Consider the following 12,814-nt stretch of genomic DNA (forward strand, 5'->3'; position numbering starts at 1 on the left):
AAGGACTTAACAGGGAACCAGGGAGGGATTGCACTGTGGTGCTTTTGCTATGATTTGAGGACACCGTCATTTCCTGGCACTAATGACAGCATCCCTTTCCATTGCTTTCAAGAGAGGTGGAATTGACACCAGAATTTATTATTTGCCTTTACACACTTTAAATATCCTTTGGGCAGAGGCAAGGCCTTCCCCACGTTTGGTGCGAAGCAAACTCATGCCTCATCCCATGAATTCCCATAAATAGTCATTAACCTCAAAGAAACAAAAACAAATCACTTGTATCTTTTCACAAAATGGATTTTTATTACAGTCATACATGGTTTCAGTGCCACAGAAAATTGCAATGTAGGGACAGACAATTTTTTGGATGGCTCTCTACAGAAACATGACGAGTTTTCAGAAATGAGTTGGGCAGGAATGTGGTTAATGAAAAAAGTGAAAGGGGTCAAGAGGAGAGAGAGTGTAGCACATGCATCAAATGATTACTTTTAAAAACTCCTCTAAGCTCTGATAACCTTTTTCTCAAGGAAGGTCCCGAGAAAATTCATCAGAAACGGAAGTGATTGTGCTACTAAACACAAGGAATACATGTATTTATTTATTTGCTAAAGAAACCACGAGAAAAGTGGGTTGGGATGGGCTCAGACTTACTCCCAGCTCATCGCTGGGAGTCTTGGCGTCTGTGCCAACAGTTCAGGAACCAGCAGGCTAGCTGCAGACGGGTTGTCAGAACAAGCACAGAACCCAAGTCCGTGCTCCGTTGTCTCCGGTCAGTGGGAAAGCCTGCAGCGCGGCCAGAGGAGACTGTGCCATTGTCTTCACCTCTCCATCACCATTTCACCTTCTGCTTGCTGACCTCGCCATGAGCTGAGAGCTCTCCTTGCTTCGGCTGTGCACTCCAGAAGCCAGAACTTCCTCTAGGAAACTGACCGGTAGATTTGGGGTTACTCAAAGGAAAAACAAAAGCATCTCCAAAACCAGACTATTTTGCTCATGACATCTAACTAGATGGGAAGACATCGTGACTAGTACGCAGGAAGCGCTGGTCTGATATTTGGGCGCAGAACAGAACCATCAGTTGAGCACTGAAACATCCAGACTAGGAGAGCCCTTGGTGCTCTTCTTCTCACCGTGTTTTCCAGCGTTAAACTTGTAAGATCTGTTAAGACTGGTATTGCAAGGTTGAAACGTCTAGTGAAGAGCCCAGAACTTTTCAGGGCAAGGCAGCTACATGAACTCAGAGCCACGTTACATCAGCACCTCTCATCCATGCGTACTCTTGGAACTGCCTCCCAACTTGTTTTGTGCCTCTAGTCTCTTCTTATCCAATCTATGCTCCAAAGTGGCCCCAGAGTTCATTTTCTAAAATACAGATTATGTCCTATTGCATACGCTCCCCTCTTCTGCTTTAAAATATTTCTTTTGCTTACAGAATAATGTACAGATTGAAATTCAAGGCCCTTTATAATGTGGCCTCTTTTATTTATTTTGTTCTAAGAACTGTGTTAAGCCATATGTTTATGTGTGTGTATATATGTGTGTATGTGTGTTGTGTGTGTGTATATACATATATATGTGAAACAGATGCTACTTCCCTCATTTAAAAAGTGAAGAAACTAAATTATAGAGAGGTTAAGTAACTTGCCAAGGTCCCAGCAGCTAGTCAGTGGCTTAGCTGGGTTGAAACCCAGGCTCTGGAATCCGTGCCCTCAGCACCACACATTTCCCACCATGCAGCCCACGCGCCGTTCATGCCCAGCCTCTCACTGTTCCCTAAGCATGTCGTGAGCTTTCATACCTTCATGCTTTGCTCTGATTATGTCCTATGTCTGAAATGACAGACTGCCCTTCTCCTTCAGATGAAATCCTTTTAAGACTGAGGGTTAAAAGTCACCTTTTCTGTGAAGGTGTCCCAGACTCCTCCATGTCCCAGACTCCTCCATGCTGCACTAATGATGCCAGCACTATTACCGCTTGGTCCTAGTGCCCATTTAGCACTGTATTAGTATGAATTAGGAACTCTACGTGTTATTGTGGCCCAAACAGACTGTGAGCTCCTTAGGGCGGGACTAAGATTTATTCGGCTTGGCTTTCCAGGGCTTGGCACAGAGGCTAACACCTAGTAGCTACTCCCTAAAGGTATACTGAATAAATGAGTTAAATGGCTACCCATTAGCAAGAGAGCCTTCTCTATGACTAGCTCTTTGGGCAGTTTTTTAAAGTGTACCAGAGTCACTCGAGAGAGATCTATCGTAGACAGGGTTGGCGGAATGACCAGGTACCTTGTTATTACCAACGTTTTGTAGTTTTAGACCTGGAAGAGTCTAGGCTTTAGAGAATTTAAATTCCAAAGTCCTTTGCAAAAGAGAAAAATGGTGAAGTAGAGAGAAAGGAGTAGAAACTAACTTCATTTATTCCTCTACTGAAACGCAGGCACCGGTCTGGCCTGGCGTTTGGGCCAGATGGACTAGAGACACTCGGAGGTCAGAAAATGTCTTTTAGGAAGCATGAAACATACGCGTATGTGCTGGGAAACACTGTGAGGATTTATCAGGTCTTTGCTTCACTTCAGACTCTGCTACTTGCGCAAAGGAAAGGAGTAACTTTCCTGAAATTACACTTAAATCATCCTCTGTGTATCAGCAAGACCCCACAAACTTGACTGCAGAGAAAATGCTATTTATATTTTCCAAGCCTAATTTTGTTTCCTAGGGCCATTGTGCCTTTTTAAAAAGTATCTATTTGGGGACTTGATGAGTCACTGCTGAGTGCTTTAACAATTATGGGCAATGAACATACTGGTATCTGTACCCCAAATTTAGACTATGTTTAAAAACAACAAAAAAGAATGATTTTTCTTTTCTAGATTTGTTTTAACTCAGTCTCACTTAAAAAGCAAACTCAAAAATCCCCCTCTCCTGTGGTACTATAATCCAATCCAGTTTAGCTCAGTTCAATTTAATAAGTGTTTTCTGAGCATTCATTATGCAGTAGGCACTGAGCGAGGTGTCTGAATGACACTTGTCACAATTCCTTCCTTTAAGGGCTCTCAGAGACAGCTATACAGTCACAACTCCATGTGAGACACGGTATAAAGAGATGGTGCCAGGGGCTCACCTCGTAGATTAATGCGATTGCTTGTCTTGGTTTGTGTTTTCCCTACACGATGGCAAAGAGGAAGGTGGGTAGAAAAAAATTCTGAGTTTTAAAAGTCAACCTCAAAAAGTCTTGCATCACACATTGAAAAACAAGTTTCTTTACTTTTATGTCTTAGGTATGGGACTAGAGACTAACACAGGACTTAAAATTTTAATTGCTAACGTGAGTGAACAACTGTGTTCTTAAGCAAAGCTATATGTTATAACAAAACAAAACTCTTCTTTCTCCTTTTTCTCTATCTTCCTCTTTTTTCACTATCCTCCACAGATAGAAATTACATGTGAGTTTCTTATTATACCAAACACACCAAAGGAATCTAGAATCATATCTGAAGAGTGCTACAATGAAAAAAATGAGTGGAATTTCTGGGAAGCAGGAAAATAGCAAAAGACTTGCAGGAAAATAATGAGACAAAAACCCAAGATATTTGCCTGAATGGAGTAATAAGCTAATTCCAGTAAAACACTAAGCTGGAGACGCTGGAATATACGAGTGGGTGAGAAGGAAGGATAGGACGAAACTTAAGAGCTCAAAACACTGACCACTCTTCTCTCACTGCTGTATTTCATACCTTTTTGCTTTTGCACATACATTCCCTCTGTCTAGAAGGCTGCCCCAACCCTCTCACACTTTATCTAGTGGAACTCTGCATCTTTTAAAATCCAGCTCTACATTACCACTCCTGTAGGAATTCTTTTGCCTACATGTAGGCAAAAAGCCTAGGAGTTTTCCAAGGGCACAGGCATTATTACATGAATACATTATTTTTGTAAAACTTTAAAAATAGGACACATAAAGCTCAAGTCTTCCTCGATTCTTCTTCTCCCCATTACTCTTTCCACAGATAATAGTTGGATCAACAGATATTTATTAAGAGCCTCTTATGTGACAGATACTGTTCTAGGTGCTACGAATATAATAATCAGCAAAGTGAAAAAAATCTGCCCTCATGGAATTTATATTCCAAGGGGGGAGGATGGAAGATAAACGGAATTAATAAGTAAAATATAATAACACAACAATAACAATGTAAACACACATCACTATATACAAAGTACTGTTCAAATGAGATAGAAACTGTCCCACTTCATGAAGAAACTGGGGCGCAGAGAAGTCAAGGTCTTGCATCTTGAAAGTGACAGAGTTGGGGTACAGACCCCGACTGTCTGGCTTCAGAGTTTGTTCTCTTAACCACGTTGTTACACTGCCTCTCTGCAGTGTGTTAGGTGGAGAAAATGCTATGGAGAATAGTAAAGCAGGTTTGAAGGTGAGCTGGAGTGTTGGGGGTGTGAGATTTTAAATCCAGTGGTGGAGGAAGGCCTTGCTGAGAAACTGACATCGGAGCCAAGTCCTGCAGGAGGCAAGGGGCATTTCCCTGGGGGAAGGGCAGGTGCAGGGGACCACAGCCTGGTATGTTCAGGGAATAAAAAGGAGGCCAGTGTGGCTGCAGTGAAGAGAATAAGGTGTTGGGTAGTGAGAGACGAGATCTGAGATGTTAAGGAAGGAGTTGGAGGGAAGTGTGTAGAGAATAGTCTAAGGACAGAACTCCAGGCATTCCAAAAATAGGAGAAATGAGCCGAAGAGACAAAGAAGGAATGGCCAGGGAGGTCGGAGGACTGGGAGAGTGTAGTTTCTGGAAGGTAAGTGATACAAGTGTTTCCAAGTGAAGGGACTGACCACCTGTGTCACATGCTGCTGACAGGTCAAGGAAAATGAGTGCTAAAAACTGACCTTGGGGTGAGCCATGTGTAGGTACCTGGGGACCAAACATGAGCAATTTTGGGGAGTGATGGTGAAAGCCTGGACGGAGTGGCTTAAGAGAAGAGGTGAAGTTTAAAAGGATATGTGGGTTTAAGAGAAAATGTAAGGAGAAGAATTAAAGACAGGGTATATAAACAATTCTCGAAGAATTTTGCTATAAAAGGGGAACGGAGAAATAATATAGAACCTGGAAAGAGTTAGGAAGTTAATAGGGGGTTTTTAAAGATGGGGTGGGGAGGGGACTAGCGTGTTTCTATGCTTCTATAATGATAGAGTTGGAAAAACCGATACGGAGTTTGGAGTAACATCCTGGAGTAGGTGAGCGGATGGGATGTGGCCGGATGGACAGCAGAGAGGGTAGCGGTAGTGGGAGCTGTGGGAGTTCTAAGGGCTTCTCTTACCAATTAATGTACATCGTGAGTAACATCTTCTTGATCTGTGCATCCTTAGTGTAAAGAGATGTTGAATTCAGTGTTTGCTGGGTGAGTACATGAGTCAGATTCCTAATTTTTAAAGAAGTACAGACCCCAGCTTAAGCGTCACCTATTACGCTAAACTTTGCCTGAAGATCTAACAATAAATACAGGAGCCTGGGGAAAGGTTAGCACTCAACATCTATGTCTGAAAACACTAGGAATCAGACACAGAGGTCACCCTACCCCTCACGGGATGTACACTTTACCCGTAAAGAACTTCTCCTTCTCAAATATGCTGTACCTTTTTCCCTCTCCTGTCCTTAATTATGCTGTTTCCTGACTGCTCTTTCTTCCTATGGAAATCCAACTTATTCTCTAAGGCCTAGCCCATATGCTGTCTCCTCTCTGAAGCATTTCCTGATTACTCTGCCAGAATTAATTATTTCTATTTAGGACACATTTTATTTAACTTACATACATTAACACTTGTCAATTTTTTGTACCTAAAAACCTCTAACAGCATGAGAAAGTGAATTTATTAGTCTTGAGGGTATAGTCCAAATTCGTTTACCAGCTGACCTTTTTCTGGTATTTTGTTTTAAAAATGCATAACAATTTTATGTTATTTTTCATAAAGGAGCCTTTTCAATTTTGAGATAAACATATTTTAAGGTGCTTATCAGCGAAATTATTTAATTCTACTACCCCTGAAAAATCCCCCCAAACTATCTGAAAATGGACTCCAAAAGACGTGTCATGTTCATTTTGTGCCTTTGAGTCCCTGGGACTAATCATATCCTACTTTGAGAAATACAAATTTGTTGGACTGCCCCACTGGACGACAAGGTCACCAGGGACAGCGACATCTTACTTTGTGTTTTAGCCCCTGCCATGAACTGTACCTTGTATCAAGCAGCTAGCTTCTCAGGATCTTCCCTCTTGTTCCCAAATATCCTCATGACATTCTGTCAGTGCCCTTGGCTCACATTTCTTCCCACTGCACTTTGATAGAGGCCATAGTAACAGTAAACAAAACAACTCCAATGTCCATGGACAGGGGACAGTTCAGAAGTAAGCTGTGGCGTGCTCACACAATGGAGTGTCACACAGCAATGAAAACAATGAACAAGGTTCGAAAGTGAATGGAACAACACAGAAGACTCTTAGAAGCACTGTTGAATGAAAAAAAGTATGCTATTTTTATAAAGCTCAAAAATAAGCAAAACTAGACAATGCACTACTTAGAAACACATAGATCAGTGATAAAAAAACAACAACAACCCTCCCCCACCAATGGAAGGGAACTAAATACAAGATTTTGGATCGTGGTTACCTGGGAGGTTAGGGATATAATCGGAGAGAAAAACACAGATAGATCCACGTTACTGGCAGTTTTCTAGATCTTGGGTTAGGTGAAGGATTCAAGGGTGTTCCTTATATTATTATACTTTCTAACTTATATGTTACACATATTCTTTTATAAATATAAAATATTAAAATACAATAAAGAAAAAAAAGCTGAACGGGTTTCTTTACTCTGGAGTTTCTTAGAATCTTTAACATGCTAATGTGAACTGTGACTTTTCCAAGAGAAGGATACAGTTTTTTCCAAACTTAGTTGATATCTCCCCAAACCAATTTTCTATGGAACAGGCCTTGAGATACACTGAATTAAGATATAAAATATTTCTATTGAGGTTACTTTATCCTACAGGACTTTTTTACAAGCACTGTAACTGCCTATTTAAAAATGCAGCTGCTCCTTCCCAGTTCTCACCTTAGTACCAGATGCCTGATTTATGAGAAACAAAAAGCAAAGCAAAATATAAACAGGAGCCCTTGGCCTTATTTCCCCTCCCACTGAGAAGAAATAGGACAAAAAAGCATGGATCCAGCATCGTGCACGTATCATCTCCTGTGAGGAGAAAGGGTTATCCTCGTAGCGCTCAGACAAAACATTCATTCCTCAGAGACATAACTGCCTGTTCTATCAGTTACACAGAGGTCTGACAGGACATTATCATCTGAGAATAAAAAGAGCTACAGATGTCCCTTCTCACCATGGGGAACATTTGAGACCATGTCAGTTTGTCAGAGCAACCACAACTACAGAAGTAGAATGGCGACCACCATTAACAAACAGAAAATATAAGAAACAGAGCCCCACATAACCTAACTGTAGCAAGCCTGGATTGCCGATGACTCAATGCATATCTATTAATCATAGAAGTACGGACTCTGAGGGCCTCCTGGACGAGATTTTCAGTGAGCACAAATGGAAACTGAGCTACTCAAATTTTTCTCCTCACAGACCACAGCGGTCATCTGGCAATTGCACTACCTTCCTAGTAAATCCTAGGTATGTGCCTACCTGGGATACTAATGTAATCCTGCTCTTGAATTATGTTAAAGTGAGGATTTTCAAAACAAGTGGTTTAGAAGAAGTATGGGTGCTGACAGAGGTAGTGGTGATAAATATCCACAGTCTTTTTTACTTTATCTCCCCAAATGTAATAGCAATAGCAGCAGCAGCAGCGTCACATTTATTGGGTGCTTACCTGTGCTGGTTACATACTGTACCTCATCTAATCATCCCAACGGTGACATGAAGGAGCGAGTATTACCTCCATTTTACAGTTGAGAAAACTGAGGCACAGAAAACTTAAATCATTTGCCTAAGGTCACACAGGTGGACACATGGCAAAACTGGGATTTGAAAAAGGTAGTCTGGCATTGGAGCCCATGTTCTTAATTGCTGTGCTTCACTGCCCCTTAAAAGACCAAAGACTACCGAAGGGTGACTTATAAATAACACGTGCCATTCTAGCCCAGAAGCTCTCGTGACAATCCGAGTGAAAGAACATGTGTCCCGAAGGACGCACCATTCAGTAGGCGTAGAGGAAGGAGAGCTCTGGGCAGCTGAGGGTAATCAGCTCTCTACTATTTAATAATCCCAGTGGCATCACATTGATGGCTTTTTAAAATTTACAGAACATTTTTCTGTGGTGATAAAAACCATAGAAATGTAGATACTATAGGAAATAAAGAAGTAAATGAGTCACTTTTGTGTCACTACATAGAGTTTTTGAGAGCTTCCTTCCATTTTTCACTTTTTATTATCGAACCCAACAAATCCTAAAACAAATACGCAAGTACTGCATTGGGTCTTACATACTACACAAAAAGGCATGTCCTACAAGCTTGTAAGAGATAAGGACATTTTACTAAAATCAACGTTTTGGCTGCCAGAAACAGAAATCCATTCCAACTAGTCTAAGCAAAAGAGAAAAGTGTACTAGCTGGCATGGGGTAAACTTTAAAACCAACCTTTTCCATGTGAATGGATGATTTTTAAATTTGTGTTTAAGAATCAGGAGCGGCTAACTTCAGTGTTGGTAAGGGCACAGTGTGAAGGTGTAAACAACCAGTAAGACTTTTTGGGCTGGCAAATTAGTTCCTTAGCATCTGAAAAGCGTTTATACTCTTGGATGCAGTAATTTCATCTCAACATTGCTAGTCACACATGGAATCTATGATCACATAAATTTGAGCTTGAATTCCAGCTTTTGTACTTCCCTGCTATATGACCTAAGGCAAATTACTTAATTTCTCCAAGTTCCAGCTTCTTATTTGAAAATTGAGATCACAACAATATTACCTCTTCGTAAGATTAAATGAGATAATATGTGTAACGAACTCAGCAGACTGTCTGGCATATAGTATATACACAATTATTATTCTCCCAAGTAAACAACTACACAAGTGTATAAAGATGTATATAAAATGATGTTTATTACAGCACTATTTATAAGAGTGAGAAATTATAAACAATGAATATCAAACAACATTTCTTTTGTTCACCACTGTATGTCTAGTCTCAAGATAGCTCCCGGAATGCAGTAGTTGCTCAATAAGTATTTGTTGAGGCAACAACAAGCTGATTAGTTAAATAGTGGCACGATCAGATATCAGTCATTATAAATGACATATATAAGTATTTTCATTGAAAGTACATGTATAGTGTATTCCCTTTTATTTAAAAATATATGTGTACATATTAGTAATAGAAAAAGGTCTAAGAGGCTATACACTAGGACGGGACATTTCCTACCGTGGGATGGCAGTAGCATGGATATTTTCATTATCTTCTTTTTGCTTAGCTGTATTTAAATGTTTTATTTTTGTCCTACAAGAATTATACATTGATTTTGTAATGAAAAGCTAAAAGATATATATGTTCCAGTGCACAAATAAATTGGAATCAGGGGCCATATCTAGATTTGAATCGTGGGTTAACGTCAAATTTTAAAACAAGCATCTCAGGAGAGTTATTCATTTATATGTCTATTTTCCCATTAGACATTGAGACTTGTACAGATACAGAACTTGTTTTCATCTTTGTAGCACCTTTTATAGAACCTTACACATAATCAACCGTCAGTAAATGCTTGTCGGTGACAGGCGATACATCACAGCTCTTACAATGGTGCTTTGGTCACAGGAGGAAAGTAAACACTCCCCCAGCCCCCAAATCTCTACAAAGATAGTGATGGTTCCAACAGTTTCAAAACTGATCCTGAAATGCCCATAAGTGAAGAAGAGTCTCCTCTGGATTCTTCTTCCTTTGAAATGCAAATTCTGTCACAGTATCCTAATTTTTCTGTAAATAATTCAGAGAGCGAATCAACTCGTGGTTATAGGAGAAGGTCCAAGTTTCTAGTGTTACTAGTTTAGGTAGAAATTTATAAAGTACCCGTTGATAATATCAATCAGCCCCTTTCCAGCTTCAAATTTATTTAGAGAAATTCAAAATGCCAAATGTTTTCTAAGCCTAAACTGTATTATCTGCTAAAAGACATTAATGTTGCTGATTTACTTTGTCAGAATCTTATGATTATCAACACTTAGGCATCATCCCAAGTAGTGATGAAGTTAACAGCTGCCACTAGTTAATCAAGTTAATAATATTTATTCAAAGAGCAACATGGTCTTAAATCTCATTCTTAACTATCTTTGGGTGACAAAAATCTGAAAACAAAAGTAAATGATTCCTTGCTTTTATACTATTTTTTCCCCTGCTTTGATTTACAGTATTTCCCAAGTGGACATATTGTTCACTTGGTAAAAACATTTTGGCCACCTTACAAGCATTGTTGGCCACATTTATAAGTAAGGGATTTTAAAAAATCATAGCCAGATAAATCTTCCTAAAATATTATTGTAACTGAGTACTTAGGTGCTCAGAGCCTGGAAATAGAACATCTGAGTTCAATTCCACTTTGGCCACTTACTAGCTCTATGACTTTGGACAAGGTACTTAACTTCTCTCTACCTCAATTTCCTCATCTGAAAAATGAGTTTGATGATAATAACAAAAATATCTGCCTCATCGGGTTGTTGGAAGAATTAAACAAAATAGAATGAGTAAAGCAGCGCTACCTAATAGAGATGTAAAACAAGTCACATATGTGAGGGGGCTATGTAATTGTAAATGTTTTAATAACCACATTAAAAAGATAAAAATCGGTACAATTAATTTTAATAGCATACTGATTTAACCGATATAGCCAAAACAGTATCAACTTTAAAACATTATTAATGCATTATTTTACACTTTGTGGGGTACTAAGTCTTTAAAATCCTATATGTGTTTTATGCTTATAGCTTACCTCAAATTACAAGCCACATTTCAAATGCTCAATTAGCTACATGTGGCCAGTGGCTACCTTATGGAATAGCGCAGATGTACAGTATTAAAATAGTGTCGAGCACATAGTATGTGCTACATAAAGTTTACTTGTTAGTATCATCATAACCCCCGTTTTAGGAAATGCTATGGATCAGTGTTTTTCAAAGCATGTGACTCGTAACACCAGCTAATATCAGGTGGTTCTAGGGTATGGCACTAAATAACACTGACTTATATACTGAGAAAACTATTCCTTTTTTAATTATCTTTTTATCTTTCTGACTATAGAGAGGAAAAAGTATTAGTTTGGTACTACAGTGCTTTGTTCTTTTGAATTTTTAATTTTTTTATTGAGATGTAATTCAGACAAAAAATTTTTAAATCAATTTTTAGGGTATTGTTTGATGATTTTGACAAATGTTTACAGTCATTTAATCAACCACTTCCTCAATCAAGATAGAACATTTGCATCACCTGAGCCACAGTGTTTTACAAATCAAGAAACTAACAAAATTCAACAATAATAAGAGCCATGAGCCAACCCTGACCTTTGAATACATAATGTCAAATTGCTTTCCAGAAGAGTTATTATACCAACTTACACTTCTACTAGCAATATTTGACATTGGCTCATTGCATATTTTTATCTTAAGGAAATAATCAGAAATGGGACAGGGTTTATCCATATACACAATGTTTATTGCAGCATTACTTATATCAAACAAAAATTGTAAACAGTCTAAATGTCTAATAGTAATGTTAAAAGACATATCCTTAAAATTGAAATTATATAGCAATTACGATTTTCTTAAATAATTTTTAATTACATAGTAAAATGCGCATTATAATTAAAGGTGAGAAAAACAAGTACAATGTGATCCTAATAATGTCAAACATAAAACAAACAAAAGTCAAAAACCTTTAGAAGAAAACATTAGGAAGAAATATGCCAAAAGATTAACAGTGGTTAACTTTGAGTTGTATTATGAATGATTTTTACTTCTATATTTAATTTTTTAATTATAATGAACATGAATTATGTGGAGCGAAAAGCCTATTTTTCTTCATCTGTCTGCTAGCTAGAATGAAAATAATTGAAAAAGGGGACCATTAATTATTGTGCAGGCTGAGACCTAATGAGGGTTTCATGGAATCCAGTAGTATTACAGGGAACCTACTATGTGTAGTCATTACTATTGGCTTGAAAGGGAATCTGGCAGTGAGAGGACTGCTGACCTGGGGTTACCTCCTGGCAGGAGACGTTTCTCTTTGTTTAGGAAGTACTGAACGGACAGCACCGCAGAGCGGACTGCAGTTCAGGCGGGGCTCGGGCACTGGCAGCACAGTTGGCTGACACCTTCACCTGGCTTCCCTTTCCTCTTCCTTGTTTATCCTGAATTCTGAGAAGGCAGAGGGATTTCTTGTACTGGGAGAACAACCGCACCCATACAGACCTGGCTCTTGGCCTCTCAGCTCACACAGCTAACTGCAAGTGTCAACGCTGCCAGCGGGGACTCAAACTCTACTATGGATTAACTTGTGAAGTGATAGGCAAGCGAGCTCCGAATGCAAACCAAGAGGCTCATTTATTTGCGAGGTAGGATCATATGCATCAAAAAGCACAACAGGAATAACGGCTCAGGCTACTGCAGGTGAATAACTAGTGGGTACAGTTCATCTACGAACTCGCCTTTTTACCATACTGCATATCATTTTGAACATTTAAGAGAAATAAAACTTCTCTTAATTCACATGAGCTCTGATACAAAGCCAGGCGTCCCTGCTAACG

General features: G+C 39.2%; 1 protein-coding gene across 2 annotated transcripts in view; it reads right to left on the reverse strand.

Moving 5' to 3' along the window:
• Positions 1–274: 274 nt before the first annotated feature.
• VPS45 (vacuolar protein sorting 45 homolog) overlaps positions 275–12,814 on the reverse strand; it is a 50,743-nt gene continuing 38,203 nt past the window's right edge. The window contains exon 15 of one of the 2 annotated variants that reach the window (XM_081025190.1): positions 275–925. In XM_081025190.1, the coding sequence (XP_080881316.1) occupies positions 838–925 (88 nt within the window). In that variant the 3' untranslated portion in view covers positions 275–837. Of the gene's footprint in view, positions 948–12,814 lie in introns of both variants that reach the window. The other variant, XM_081025191.1, reaches the window with a different exon arrangement.

The sequence above is a fragment of the Rhinolophus hipposideros genome (assembly GCF_964194185.1).
Source record: "Rhinolophus hipposideros genome assembly, chromosome: 19".
NCBI lineage: Eukaryota > Metazoa > Chordata > Mammalia > Chiroptera > Rhinolophidae > Rhinolophus > Rhinolophus hipposideros.